At 39.6% G+C, this 15,509-nt stretch overlaps 2 protein-coding genes across 4 annotated transcripts; one reads left to right on the top strand and one right to left on the bottom strand.

Annotated features, from left to right (window-relative positions):
• Positions 1-2,457: 2,457 nt before the first annotated feature.
• On the top strand, positions 2,458-5,407 carry zgc:162144 (RD3 domain-containing protein). The gene is made up of 2 exons (XM_035650184.2): positions 2,458-2,941; positions 3,615-5,407. The coding sequence occupies exons 1-2, from the start codon at positions 2,634-2,636 to the stop codon at positions 4,009-4,011; spliced, it is 705 nt and encodes a 234-aa protein (XP_035506077.1). The 5' UTR covers positions 2,458-2,633; the 3' UTR covers positions 4,012-5,407.
• Positions 4,695-11,613, bottom strand: stx5a (syntaxin 5A). 3 transcript variants are annotated; one of them, XM_035650181.2, is made up of 12 exons: positions 11,456-11,613; positions 10,821-11,016; positions 9,578-9,648; positions 9,156-9,211; positions 8,978-9,048; positions 8,735-8,851; positions 8,468-8,524; positions 8,262-8,343; positions 6,926-7,012; positions 6,675-6,778; positions 6,450-6,571; positions 4,695-6,053 (listed from the first exon to the last, which is right to left on the bottom strand). In XM_035650181.2, the coding sequence occupies exons 2-12, from the start codon at positions 10,881-10,883 to the stop codon at positions 5,894-5,896; spliced, it is 990 nt and encodes a 329-aa protein (XP_035506074.1). In that variant the 5' UTR covers positions 10,884-11,016; positions 11,456-11,613; the 3' UTR covers positions 4,695-5,893. The 3 variants fall into 3 exon arrangements, with proteins under 3 accessions (XP_035506074.1, XP_035506075.1, XP_035506076.1); XM_035650182.2 differs by lacking the exon at positions 11,456-11,613 and adding an exon at positions 11,185-11,410; XM_035650183.2 differs by lacking the exon at positions 6,926-7,012.
• Positions 11,614-15,509: the final 3,896 nt, after the last annotated feature.

A 15,509-nucleotide genomic window follows, 5' to 3' on the forward strand; every position in this document is an offset into this window, starting at 1 on the left:
AGGAATTTAATGGTTCAGCATAGGAATATCAGACGGAAATGTTCAGGAAAGGGGGCTTGAAAGAAGACAAAAAGAAAATGCTTTACCTCCATGTTTCCAGCAGTAGTTGTTTTCACCTACCGGGTTACAAATTCAAAAATAATTTTTACACAGCAGAAATTTGAGATCCATCTGCATCCACACATTTTTTAATAATTCTTAAACAGATTTTGAGGTGGTTTTCATTTTTAAGATAAATCAAACACGAATATATTACCCCTACCAGATCTTCTAGCATTTTATCACAAAATGATGTGATACTGACAGAAACATAATTAACAATTGTAATGTGGTATATGATTTTAAAGATGCAGTATAAAAACTGCAACAAGAGAGTATTGTTTTTTTTATCTTAAATTCTGACGATAAAAGAAAAACACATTTCACTGGCTCTAACATCATAGATAATGCATGAAATTCAGCAATATACAGCTTCATACCTTACCAGTGCACAGACAGTCATTAATCTACTTTTCTGATACTAACCTCCTTTAACCTGTCCGTGCTCTATCTGGGTGACCTGGTTTGTCTGTTAATCCACTGGGTGATTGTGGAGAGAGACAATTAAAAGATTTCTGCTTGATAAAACTGTGTCTGAAGTTTGTTTTATAAAAATAAATTAGGATATAAACAATAGAAATTGTGACTGGCTAATTAACAAATTACCCATCACAACTTCTGTGTCTACGTGTCAAGGGTCTGCAGATAAAAAAAAGAAAAAGATAACAGCTTAATCTGGCATTAATCATTTTGTGTTTAATGTAATTTGTGCATGGTCTTTGTTTAATACAGAGAGAAAAGAGGTACTAAGATCTTTTATGCAACACTTAAGTTCAAATAGTAACACCGCAGTATAATAATTCTCTGTAACAAGTCCAAGGCATTAATTAAAACTGGTCTCAAGTGAAAGTAAATAAGTATTAGCATCAAATATGCAGGAGTGGGATTTGAAAAATAAATATTATTGAATGTTAATTATTGATGCCAAAATGTACAAACATGACATTAATGTTGCAGCAAGTTAAAGTTAGTCTAATGTTCAACTATTTTAAATACATAATCAATAATAATGCATCATAATTCATTCATATTTTGTATCAACAATTGGAATTTGCTAATTAATTCATCACTAAAACCGTCAGCCATAAATAAATGGTTTGAATGTAATGTAGAGTTATAGTATTTTTAATGAAGATATTAAAAAATCCAGTCACAGCACCCACTGTATAGGCAACTGTACTGTAATTAGATTATAATTTTCCAGGTAGGCTCTGGATTTGAATGTAATCTGGGATTTAGTGGCTCAGTGCTGAGTGGTGCGGAAACCCAGGAACTATCCTGCAGTTACTCTACATACAGTACCATATGTGCATATGTGAGGCAGACTGCTAACACCAGAGTTTATAAGTGTGAGAACAAGAGATTATGTGTTGAGTTATGTAATCGTCATATAACGCTTGATCGTAGCAGTTTGGCAATTGTAGGGGTGTCTGAAGAATTTTTTTCTGCAGACTGGGAGACTATTTTTCAGACTTCTGGACTGAGGAACAGTCTGAAACTAGAATGTATACTGGTTAAATTTGAATGAAGGCCCAGTGAAATCTCTGTCAGTGTAAGTGTTTTGAGGTATCGTTGAGCAAATATCAGTCCTGCTTACAAAAACGTGCAAAAGAAAGTGAATAGGTTAAAATGAAATGAAAATTAGCCATGCATGCTATTGTGTAATCAACCCCACATGAATTCTGTCCGTCACACACACAAGCACACTCCTTACCATGGGGTATTCTCATGCCATGAGATAAGCTCATCCCGTCACTCATTCTTTATTAATACAGGATTACATTTATTCTCAATCCCAAACTCACACACACACACTTCCCGCGCTCCTCACTAAAGTGCACGCACTGTCTGCCAGGGACCGTTAAGGTAGCAAGGCAGTCAGGTAGTGGTGTACTGGAGTCGTGGGAGTTTCCTCCAGTTTTTGGGATTTGTCATATGCCCATGGAGGCCTGCAGTTTGTTTAGCTGCTAACAGAGGCTTTACCAGGCGACGGGTGGATTTCTGTCTGACAAGAATAGGCCACAGCTTTGTCAATCCAGTTTCATGAAGGTAAGACAATAATCAAACCTGTTTGAACAGTTGATAACAATTGATAATAGTTGATAACAATTGATAACAGTTGATAACAGTTGATTACGGGTGATAACAGTTTTATACTGACCACTGAGCTATTTGTATTCGCACATGCATTGTTATATCTGTTATGAGTCATGCTTCCTGAAACAGACTTGATAATGAGAAAATAAATCTGGCATGATGGCAATAAAGTATTTGAGAGGTGTCTGTCTTGGTGATTGACGGACTCTTAACATTTAAAGAAGACAAGATTAAGTTATTTGCAGCCAAGTTTTACAAAATGCTTTCAAAATGTAAAATAGTCAACAGACTGACTACTGCAGTGATTTTTAATGGTTCCTATCACTTGCTTAAAGTTATGTATGGTGAATGCCACATCCAGTTACAAAGCCTAACGTTTTACTTCTTCCACCTCTAACCTGTGACACAACTCTCCACCAATTCTGTCCTTCTTTAAGATGTTTCCTTGGTCCGCTGTTTTCTCCCTTGAGCCCAAAGTCCCTGGCCAGCGCACCACTGAGGAGTTGGTAACAAATACTCTTATGTTGGAGCTTGGGGCCATGGTGAAACGCACCGAACGCATCCGTTTAGAGAGGATGACAGAGGGCCGTCGCCGTCGCCGCAGCTCCTCCTCCACAGCCGACTACAGCTGGCTGGCCAACGCCCCGACCCAACAGCCCTACGAGTTGACACCCAACGACCTACTGGATCTGCAGGACCTGTGTGCAAGGATCCCTCCGGCACAGTGCGGCCCTTTGATCGTCAGGTAAGGAAGACAACAGGAAAATCAGGGATATATAGAGATGGGCAGACATACTACATAACTTTAACTCGGCCAGACTGAAACACACAAGGACCTGAGAGATGGATAGACACAGACATGTTGGACACTGAAAGAGAGAGACAAGTTGCACCACAGTATGTAGAAGAAGAGAACTACAACGCAATCCCTGCAACACCCATAACTCTGAAACAAGTTGATACTTTATTGACCAAATTCTTTCTCTGGGAGACTGGGAGAGTACATGTATGACATCTTCAAGTAATATGCCCATGTGTAACCCAAGAGGAGCTTCTAAACAGTGCTCAAGCACCTGCTCTATCCTTCCTTACAACCACGGAGGGTCATGCTGAATTCATCGTTGACTTCTAACTGATGCAAACTAATTCTCATTAAACTATACAAAAACATTTTACTGATTTGATCTTATCTACCTTCCAGTAAAATTGAGTATAATTAGAGCTCATATCCTGCCAAGGGCGTGGCTACAGATTCTGGACCTGTTTAAAGCCACACCTATCCCTCCCCATTGTCTCTTTTGCACTCCTGAACTTGCTTCTGTCTTGTTTTGTTGCGACTGTAAAGCTCTGTAAACTCATTTGTTCAGTGATTAGGCTGGTCCTCTTCCTCATCATTCCTTGTTTTACTCCCACTGCAGGTTCAGGAGGCTGGTGTTGCAGATGGAGCCCGAGGTTCACGAGGTTGCCCGGCTGTTTCGCTCGGTACTGCGTGAATGCGTGGACGAGGTGAATGGAAACAAATACTTTCAGACGCAGGACCCGGCGTTCGAGAAGCAGCAGCGCAGCAAGAGCCTCTCCTTCGTTTCTTTCCGCACAAAGTTTCGCACTGGGCACTTCTTCAAGGGCGGTGGCATGAGAGGCTCCAGGGGGGATCTGCAGCAGCAGGTGGACTGGTCCGACGAGGAGGAGGAGGAGGATGGAGGAGAGGAGGAGGCCATCAAGGCCAGGGCAATGAAGGGAAGGAGCAAGAGCATGCCAGAGATTATGCCTATCGAGCAAAGTGCCCAGGGGTTATTTCTAAAATCAAATAAATGATGCTCTCTAATCAACAGTTCCTGATCATATGATGCACATCTCCCAAACTGTCCCAGTAAGGACATATTGTATAACAGACAGGGCCGGTGACACTAGATGAGGGCAAGTTCAGCTCAGGCCTCATGTGGATGTTCAGCAGCTGCTTTGGATGACCAGCTCACTCAGTAGGTGCTATATTGTATCCATCAAGCAAGACCTTGCAGGGAAGTACTACAACCTTTGTAATTGTATTTTTCATTGTGAATGTAAAATGTATTTTGGGGAGATAAATACATAATGTTCGCATCACTTCTTTGTGATTAAAACAGCTGCTTTTTCCACAAATCTGACCTTTTTTTTGTTTAAATGTACATTTGAGTGACATTTGAGACTAATGTGAGATAGATGTTAAGTTTACACTATTCAAATCTATCAGTATTGACAGAAGAGGGACACAAGATGTATGGATCTTTTGTTGTTTATTATGGTTGACAAAGCAAAATATGAATATGTTAATCTGTCTGGGCCTTTACTGTAATAAACAAAGAGTGGAAAATAAATTCCATAACCCTTTGTGGCGTTAACATTTGGAATGTAAACTGCAGCGTCACCTTGTTAAGCACCTCTCTGTCAGTCAGCTTCAGCATGGCTAATTATATCACTGCCGACTAATCCTATTATCTCAACAAAATCTCATCCATGAATGCCAGCACCCCATTGTTATTTTATTAATATGCACTTTTCTTATCATTACATCATTATCACTATATTCACTTTGTACACTGAAGTCAAGGCATTTGGCTAAAAGAAAAAACTGGGGGAAAAATATGAAGAATGCTTTCTCTCTTCTTAAAAACATGTGGTCATTTAAATAACATCCTGTGCATTAGATAAAGGGAAGCAACAACAACAAGGATATCGAACCAGACACTTCCAGGGAATCTTGCTGAATGAGTCACTTTTATCAGTGGGCCTTCAAAACCAGTGTCACACCTTCAAAATCACTTATGTCAAACCTGGGTCCTGTTCTGACACTCACAGGTTGTATTCTTCCTGCGGCACTGAATGTTCAAGGTTTACACTATTACATCAATTCAACCTGCCTCGTGGCTGGCAACCAAGGTTGAATTTAAAACAGTTTTCTTACATAACTAAACATTTCGTACAGCTTCGTTCCTGAATTATATTAGTAACGCCCCCTTAAGCTGGCTCTTACTGCCTTCTTACTGTGTCATGAGACAAAATGCCACAATGTCACAGTTCATTAAGAGTCCTCATTTGGCAAAAAGACTTTGAAAGAAAAACAAAACTTAAATGGATAAAAACATATTTCACATCATAACTGAATGGTGTTAGGTGTAGAATTGCAGATAAATGCAACACAGTCGGTCATTCTCTTCACTAAAAAGCAGGCAAACTAAGAAGCAAAAATAATCTGAGAATAAGTTTCAGTTCTGTTGTTTGGCTTTGAAATGTGACAAAAAAGGAAGGTGTGAAAAGAAAGAACGAAATCTAAATTAAAAAGACAGTTTGCAGAATCAAACCATTAAATTATAGCCATTTTGATTAAATGTTTATGAATAGTTTGTCAGAGTAGAAGAGCAGTTGTCTGCTCCCTCTATACAAAGGGGGGATTTTAGATAATCTTATCAGTTTAATTGGAGTTCAACATCTTCATTCTTCACTGGATCGTTGAATTAAGATCAAGAGTCTGATGTTTGGGAAAATCCGACAAGTCTGAATTACTGGATCCCAAGTCTCCGTCAAACCGTCACTTTGACAGAGAAGCATGTCCTTCAAAACTGACGTCTGGACATGTCGTCTCAGTCCAGCTTTAGTTTGCGCTTTCACTTCCCCTCATTCAATGTGCTTCTCCCACTTCATTCAGCCGCTCCTCCTTTTGTTAAGCAAAGAAGACGACAAAGACGATGAAGAAAACAACAAGGATGAGAAAAATCTTGATCATCAGCCAGCGGTTGGAGGAGACTGACTGGAAATATTTGAGGATCTCTGTGTGGGCAGCCTCTACGTTCAGCTGAGTGTCCTCCACATTTGAATCGATCCTGTAAGAGACACACGACAGGCAGAGTGATCAGTGAGACTGAGCGTTTAAAAACAGAATCAAACTACACAACATTTCATTTTGCTTCAATCATTCGATTTTGCAGATATTTCCCATATAGTTGTTCATATCAATGGTATTTATAATGTTTGTATATCAAAAATATACTTTAATATATTGTGTTAATGATTTCAACCATCCAACCACCAATTCATTATTTCCAGAATTCTTTTGAAAGGAGAATTACATGTAAGAGATTGTCTTCACTCTCAAACTAGTCTGCATTTATTTATCTCCATTTCTTTTTCTTAAAACATGTTCTTGCTTGTTAAACATTCTTTTATGTCCTTAGTTTCCTCGGTCCTTGATACTCCATCTGTTTCAATCTCCATCTCACCTCTGGATCGTCTCCTCTTGCTCTTTAACCATGTGCGCCAGCTGCTGGAATATAGAGCCCAGTTCCACAATGGTGCTCTCAATGTTCTGCATGGTGTCTGCACGACTCTGGATGTACGAGTCCTGTAATGACAGTCAGCATGATTTTTTTAAATGGCCACATCAGGGAACATAAAAGCAAAGTTTACATATCTGATCACAGTTTAGACCAAAGGTTTCAATCTACCTGCTCATCGATAAGTTGGAGTTGCAAGGGATTGGTCTGAGAGTCCATATCGACGGCCACATGCCCAAGACTTTGGGACTCATCTTGCATCAGGACTGAGCTTTCTGAAAGGAGACAACAAGCAAAACACAAACACGCATTCAAAAAGATCAGACTGAAATGCTCAGTGGCAGAAGGGAAAAGCAGTGTGAACAGCGGTTAGACACAGCTAGTTATACCCACTGGGAGAGTCAAACATTCCAGGGAAATACCTTTTAAATTTGAGGTTGTATAGCCCTGGTAGTCAATGCGTGGCTCACGAGCTGCATGCGGCTCCTGGGCCCCTTTTTTTCGGCTCCCTAAAATATTTTTTAATTTTTGCATTATAGAGGACCAGATACAGTAAAAGTCATTCAAAAGGACTTTGAGCAGTTCCCCATTACAACAGCTGATTTTCTGAGAAGTACACTGGAGTCAAAGCTTCTGTTCAACCTGTGCCATTTCTGTATAAATTAAGTCAGTAATGTGCCCAATGTAGATACATAGGAATTCAAAAATATAAAGGAATGGGTATAAGTGCAGTAAAAAACCTAATACTATGGTAATAAAGACAGCTTTTTTTTTTACAACAAGCTCGTGCTACGAGGAGACGATTGCCTCCTGTAAGGGTTCAAAATAAATATCTTAATATTTTTATTTCAAAAACTTTTTGCTGACATGCTAATTAAATATAATGGAAAAAAATGATGTAGTTTTAAAAGTTAGAAGTGCTGGATGTTACCATGAGTCTCTGTTGAGAATCATAATCAAGCTAATTTTTATAATTACACCAAGATCATGTCAATTACAATAACTTGTTAGAAACAGTCTTAATCACCATTTAATGTAAATTTGTGTTTGTATTTTTGTAGAATTTTAAAGGTATTTACAATTAAGACTTTACTTGAAATTAAAAAAAATCTAAAAATACTGAAATAGTACAGGCTGCCCAGAACCTTCTACTGACAGTGTAAATGTCTACACAGGAAGCGCTTGAGCTCCCCGTATTAATTAGAGGGTCTCTGGTAAGAAGCCTGTTTAGCAATTTGTTTTGCAAAATGTAAACTGGGCCGGAGCCAGATATGTCGAATATTGCCACAAAACCAACACTGAATAAAGGCGTGTTCACTGTACTATACTTTCTGAAACTGCCAGCACAGTTTTCCTGTATTAGACCACTGATCAAATGTGGGCAATGTTTTAGGTTAAGGCCGATATTTTAGAAATGCTGAAAAGACACTGGGGATATTATTTGTGACGAATATGAGGGTACATCAATCAACGTATGAAACCAACCTGAAAACAGAATGTTATAATAAAATCTTAACACTCCCTATGACACTTGTCTGTGCAGCAGGAGATGATTTTTAGTCTGTAATCTGAATCCAAGACAGCCCCTCGTTGATACTGACCAAGTTCAAACCTTGTGAAGGATTTTCATCAGCACAAAATGTGTCAGTATAGAGTGAACACTCCCTTAAGAAGCTACAACAGCATGCATTGTTTTCCTGTTGCTGCCATTACTTTAATGCGAGACCCTTGCAATAAAAAATATGTAGTTAGACTTACTGAAGTTGTTGGCCATTAGAGGAGAAGACGAGACAGGAGGCTGGGAAAACTGCTCTCTCCTGCTACGCTGCTGCTTCAGGTTCTACAGGAAAACAGAGGAACAAATGATGGAGGGGGTAAACATGATGTGTCTGATTCAAAACTGTACTTAGTTGCATTTTCTGACTTTGATTGACAAAGTACAGAAAATGTGAAGTATCGCTCACCTCTTTTCTGACTTCTAAGACTGACTTGAAGTCTTTGGACATTGAAGCCAGTTTGGACTGTGGACAACAAAAGATAAAGTAAAATAAACAACATCTTGATTAATAAAGAATATCTTTTAATTCCAAATGTTAGTTTAACCCTGTTTTTTCCCCCCATACTAGAAAATTCTTGTTCCAATCTGGCCATGGAAGCTACATTTACGAGGATTTAAAATAGCTTCAGTGCAACTTTACAATTTGTTGTGAATTTGACCTTGTTAAATATACCTTTAATGACACCACTATGGTGTTTGAGTGGGTCTGGATATGCCGGCCACCCGGAGCTCCGCGGGACTTCACCAAGTCCTGCAGTTGTGCTATCAGTTTGTATAGACTGTTGATGTCCTGAAACCATAAACACAGAGGAGGCAGAAATGTATTTCCAGGATTGTAGATAGCTGCTCTATTCATGAATATTAGCATGGTAGTTTACAAAACCACATTTCGCGGGATATTACCAATTCAACTCACTTGTTTTATGATGTACGTTAGCTCCTCAATCTCCACCGCCTTGTCGTCAAATAGAGATTTTTTCTTTGCCACTAAAATATAAAAGAATACATGATGTAAAATGAGAGATATCATAAACAAACTCAAGAATTTTATAACACTTTAATTGCATCCAATAAAACATTATTGGAACACTTACAGATTGTGAGCTTTTCCAGCTTGGCAAATGTATTGCTCAAGTCTTTCCCAATTCTCCTGCAGGGAAACAAACAAAAAGTTTAGTTTCTTTGTCACTCTGGGAAATATGCTTGGTTGAATTCTTACCAGGAGTTAGAATAAAGATTATATCAACTTTATCTGTGTCTGTGTCTCCCTGCTTACAGTCTATAAGATAAGCTAGGCCAGGCATGCAATGGGTAAATCTTCTCATTTCACTTGTGATAATAAAATTACAGTATTTAGAATTAAAATTGTGTTAAATGTGCAATAAGGATGGGGAGGACAATAATGTTTGAATACAAATAATACAACCCATAAAATTCAACATAAAAGTACAAGTACATAGCGCCAATATTCATAAGATGTTGAAACACGTGACAAAACAGACTGTGAGGAACTTACTTGGCCATAACTGTGAAGTCACTGCGATGCCTGAGAGCGCTGAGAGCTGGTTTGCTGGGCTGGACTCCATTCTGCCAGGGGAGGAAAGAGACAAGAGATGAGATGCAGAGAGAAATCTAAATTTAGAGGTGGAAAAATATGGCAGGTCTTCTCAACATTGATTTAGGACTAATAAATGGGTCGTGTGATGGGGAATTAAATGATTCCTATTGACCTACTAAAAGTAGTAGTCAATAATTATGCAAACAAAATGATCCATGTATTTCCTAATACAAAGGTTACGTGCTTCATTATATTACTTATTATTAGTAGAAATTTATGCTATGCTTTTTGGTCAGTTGGTCAAACTAAGTGGTCATATTTGTGGTGTCACTGTCAGCAGTGGGAACTGGTAAATATAGTCCATATGATGTTTTAGGTTTTCAAAGAAAACAATAAATTGACAATACTGCCATTTTAAGATATAACGTGTAATACATTTCAATGAGGATTCCTCACATATGTCAGTTAATGAATTGTGACACAGCTGTAAATTGAAATGTTAGTGCTTTCTCATGAACAACAACTATTGGTTTTTTTCGGATGTCTTAGCACTGCCGACAGACTGAAATGTTCCATTATAATTTTGATGCCAGTTGATTTAAGAGTAATACATGTGGAAGACAACACTATTTCTCATCAGGGTATCTGCACGTCTTAAGAAGCCCTATGAAGACCCAAATTCAATTCTCTTTCTAGATCTCTGGTTATAGTTTTGTGCCACTTTTGGGTACTTTTGCTCGTCTTTGATGTCTTTCAAATGCGCCCTTTGACTTTCAAACAAGAAATATCAGTCACTTTTTACATTCAGAGGCTCTGAGCCTGGGACTACCCAACTCTCCTATGGGCCTGAGGGCCAGTTCATAAATCCCTAAACGTCACATTAACTGAATTGAACTACAACTTTGAAGACATACTGTATATATCAAGACATTACTGTAGTTAATAAATACCAAAGCTATTTTCTTTTATTGGTTTTAGATTTGGTGAACACTGGAAAAAAAACACCTATTCTGTTTGATGCTGTTGCCTGAGAGGGGAATCAACAAGGAACCAAAACCAAAAGTAACCAAACCAAGTTCCTCAACGCTACAAAAACGCTAAAGGAAACAGTGGAGTTTAAACTCAGACACTTTTATGTGATTAACATGAATTAATCTTTTTAATAATGTGCTTTGAAGTCAGGTGTCCTGTGCCAACGTACCTGTCTGCCCTGAAGAGATTTACAGGCCGACTGGAACTCGAGGGTCCGGTCCCGGCACGTCATCCTGCCGCCGGGAGAGGCTCTTCAGTAACCGCCGGGTCCTGCTCCGCTTCGGATGAGTAAACAGACCTGCCGCGGTGCGGACGCACTCACATCCAAGGCGGGGTGTTCGTCATGGACACCTGGACGTACATGTCTGAAACGGGACGCGTCGGAACAAGGTTTACGACAGATCACACGCGGACAGTCGGAACTTTACCTGAGACAACACACGGTTTGGAACCGTTAGCTCGCAGCTCGCTAAGCTAAACAGCAACAATGACAACAACCAGGCGACAAGTGGCAGTTGGCCGCCACGACTCACAAAGACAGCAGCGGGCGAGCTAAATATACACATGATTAGGTCAGAATGATTATCCGGAGTGAGGAGCAGCCTCACAGTGTCTGTGAAGGCCGCCCCAGCACGACACAGCTGATCGCGGCCCCACCGACTAACAGGCTAACGTTAGCTGCAGAAAGCTAACCGGTATTTTCATACGGTCTCTTCTGCTTCACCTTCGTAAAATTCGACCTAAACGGACCCGGTGATGTTTACCCTCATTTAAAAGACAAAAAAACGGTTCGATAGAACTTACCTGAATCGATATTAGATCATATTTCGAGAGCTCCCGATGTTTCTAGTGAAAACTAATCACCGTAGGAGTTAAAGTTCCGATCCGGGTCATTTCCGGCGTTGACGTCACTGCCACGTCTACTTTACCAAGGCAGAAAATCCCTGCAGGTGGAGGAAACCACCACCAGGGGTCCCCCTGTCTTCTGTTCACAGAGGGGGGACGTTGATATTTCTCATCATTTCTCATCATATATAATGTAAAATTAAAAAAGTTCAATTGAATCTGGCTTTTATGTCGTGTGTTATCCTTTTGTGATTTTCTATTCTATTTTCTTTTAGTAAAATTGTGGAGTTGATCATTATTTTACTATATTTCAACTTCAAGTTTCTATTGCTTGTTTTTTATTTTCATGTTCAAATAAATATAGGATATAGGATTTTTGTCTATCAAACGTCTTACTGTTACAACAGTAGAGTTGAAGAAAATCTATTGTGATATAAAAATAGACTGCACCAAATGCAAACAGTGAATTGTATAGTATTGGATATTCATTTTTCTCAGGGTAAATGTTAGAGAATCCTGTACATCGGGGGAAAGTTGAGTCTGTTGGAGCCTTATGGTGAAAGAATATGGACTCTTGGGTTAAATAGTATGTTATCAAATCAACATTATAAACAGAGGAACATAGCGCACTTACTGTATCATAACAAAAAGAAAGCTAGGACATTTGGATCACTTCAGACTGATGCAGGCAAAACAAGTTGTGGGTGAGATGAATCGTTTTAGTTGGAGGGAGCAGAGGAGGAATGAGCAGACAGACAAAGAGAGAATGTGATTGGCTGCTGCCTCAGGTGAGTCAACCTGCAGGTACCGTATGGTATGGTGGGGAGAGAGATAACATCCGGCAGGTTCTCTGATCTCCCCTCACTCCTACTGGTACCCGCATCCTCCGTCTGACAGGACCGAGCATGCCAGACCACAACTATGCCCTCACCTATTTACCTGCCAGACCCCCGACCACAAAAAAAAACCCAGCCTCCCACCCTCCCCTATGCCCTGCACCACTCCTTGTACACCCCACTTTAATCCACTGAACATATTTCTCCCTCAGAACACTCCTCTTTATGCTTTCACACATTATTTGATGTTTCAATCTGGTGAACAATTATTGTATGGATGGCCATGAAACTTTGTACAGACATTCATAGTCCACAGAGGATGGATCCTACTGACTTTGATGATCCTATTACTTTTGCTACGGTATAATGTATGTCAGTGTAATAATGTCAAAACATTTTTACATTTTTAGTTTCCCATGTGTTGTATATGTGGTACAGGAAGAAGATGTACATTTTTGTAAATTAGGAGTGTCTTGTAATCCCCAAAAGGGATGGGCCAATTCAATGTGTTGGCATGACAAGGAAATAAAAATGAATGTAAACATTTTTCATCAAACTTTGATAAAAGTGGACTTTGTGGTTATGGCAATTGAGCAAAACAAATGAGGGGATTTAAATGTCTTGAGAAAGGCTTTCATGTCCACACTAAATTCTCAACCTGACTTTACAGATATAGTTATCCATGTAGGTAAAAAGAACAGTAAATCTTTGATCAAGGCTGATGTCCTTCAGTTGACTGAGACAAACGAGGCCTGTGGATCCATGTTTCGGTTGGAGATAACGCTGTTTGTTTGTTTTGTAAAATAAAGTGAAAAAGTTCACTGTGTTCACAAGAGACGTCCAAAAACATTAACTTTCCTGTCAGCAAACACACATGGCTCACACTGCACAATGTGAACTCAATCTCCCTCTTTCTGACTCACTCTTTTATTCAACCCCCCCCCCCCCCCCCCCCCCCCCCCCCCCCACACACACACACACACACACACACACACACACACAGGAGTGCTGATACCATCTAACAACATTCACTTGCAGACCAGATAGCGTACAGTACCTGCTTCAACACAGCTGCTGCTACAAAAGCCAAGAGGAAACCACGACTGGAGTCATTAGAAAAACACAACTATGAATGCAGAGAAAGCAAAGTGGAAAAATACAGGAAGTCCTGACACATGTGTAAAGACTGAGCCAGACAGAGGGAGATGGATGCTGAAGCGAGGGGTGCAGAGAGATGGATGGAGGCAGGCGTAGAGGGAGAGAGACAGAGACGTGTGAGCTGCTGTAGTTGAAAACATGGAAAGTCAAATTAATGAATGGAAGCCACAGGAAAGTCTGATCAGAGACAATGTTTCTGTCTCTCCACATTTTGGGGTTTCTGTCAAGCACAGAGCTTAAAAAAGCAGATTTTGGAGTAAAGGCATCTTTTCTGTAGCATCATGCATGAGTCACTATGTCCCTTTCTCTCTTCATCTGTCTCCCTAATCTTGCAGCTATATTTAGTACTGGCATGATGCCCTTCCAGACAGAAAGGTTGGCAGCAGCATTAGCTCCTCTCCTTGCCTCTCATATTTTCTCTTGTCCTGTCTCCTCTCTTTTGCTTTCCGTTCCTTTCATTTCCTTTCCTTTGCAGACATTAATTTATCCCGCAAATTTCATCATCACCATCAGCGTCACCATCATCGTCATCATTAGCGTCATCATCACCGTCATCATCACCATCATCATCACCATCATCCTCATTACTGATGCCAGGAGGACGAAAGGCCTGGTGCTCAGCAGTGTCAGTGCAGACCGGCACAGTATGACCACAGACAATATGCTGTCTCATCAGTCTGCAACTCACCTCATATGAAAACCACACAGACTACACCAACTTTTGTTAAGTGATCATTTGGGGTGAACGCTGAAACTTAGTGAAACAGAAGCACAGAGCAGATGGGGTTATCAACTCTGCAAACAGACTCAATTGCACATAATTGTAAATATATTCTCTCACAGTAGGTAAAAGTAATAAGCACTACCATGATATTAAAACTATTCCAGTCAAAGACTTACATACACATTTTTACCCAGGTAAAAGTTCATATGTATCAGCATTTGCAAAATGTAGTTAACAACTATGAAAGTAGAACTCATAATGGTGATGAATTTATTTGTCTTTTTCATGTTGTAACTGAATGAGGAAGATTCAATTTAGAGAGAGGCATTTTTATTCTATATGATTCAGGTTCAGGTTAGAAAGTCATCAACTTTATTGTCAATTCCTGCAGTATTGTTCCAGACAGAAAGGAATTGAAAAACCGTTTGTCTCGGATGGTGATGCTGCCTAACCTCACTTAGCAGAGTAGCCTGTGACTGTCGCGAAATTGATTTCATGTCGTTGAAGTTAGTTTAAATCACATTTTGATATATTTAATTACACTTTATTCTTTGAGTAGCTCCTTGGTGCAAGTAGATAAGAAAGCTGAGGAAGAAACAATGATGAAATGATATGTTTCCCCTTCATCCTTTAGACCAAGTCATTGACAGTTCTTCAAAATTTATTTTTTAGATTTCATTTAAGGCCTCTGACTATTATTAATAAATTGCATAAAAGGCATAAATTCATAAATACACTGTTCCTGAAGTTACTGCTCTTTGCTTAGTTCTAACAAAAAACCAACAAGTTAATTTGCCACTAAAAGTTTAAAGTAGCACAAACTGGAAATACTTGAGTAAAGTCCCAGGAGCCTACCTCATAACTGTATATTAGTGAATGAGTTATTTTCCACACGCACAGTGTGGGGCCTTCACACCTTTGTACTTGACAAGCTTCTGACTCAGCACAACAGAGGAGAGGAGGCGAGGCAACAATATTATGTCTCATAACACTACGTCACAACAGGGTGGCACTGTAACCAAAAATGCCTGTTTGCCTTTCATTACCGTCAAATGAGAGATTAAAACAAAAGCAACGGGGGGGGGCTGAGGTCAAACCAGAGGGATGTGAGACACAAGGACGACCGCATGGATAAACAGCGACAGGAAGAAAATGAGAGGTTTATATGAAAAATAAGACATTTCCTTTAATAACATCTGTAACATTACGGTTGTGTCCTGGTATCATTTTCAATATGTTTGACGATGCAGTATACACTTTCATGTGGACATTGAATTGATTAATTGGCATTTGT

Source organism: Scophthalmus maximus, chromosome 9, assembly GCF_022379125.1.
Source record: "Scophthalmus maximus strain ysfricsl-2021 chromosome 9, ASM2237912v1, whole genome shotgun sequence".
NCBI classification, from domain to species: Eukaryota; Metazoa; Chordata; class Actinopteri; order Pleuronectiformes; family Scophthalmidae; genus Scophthalmus; species Scophthalmus maximus.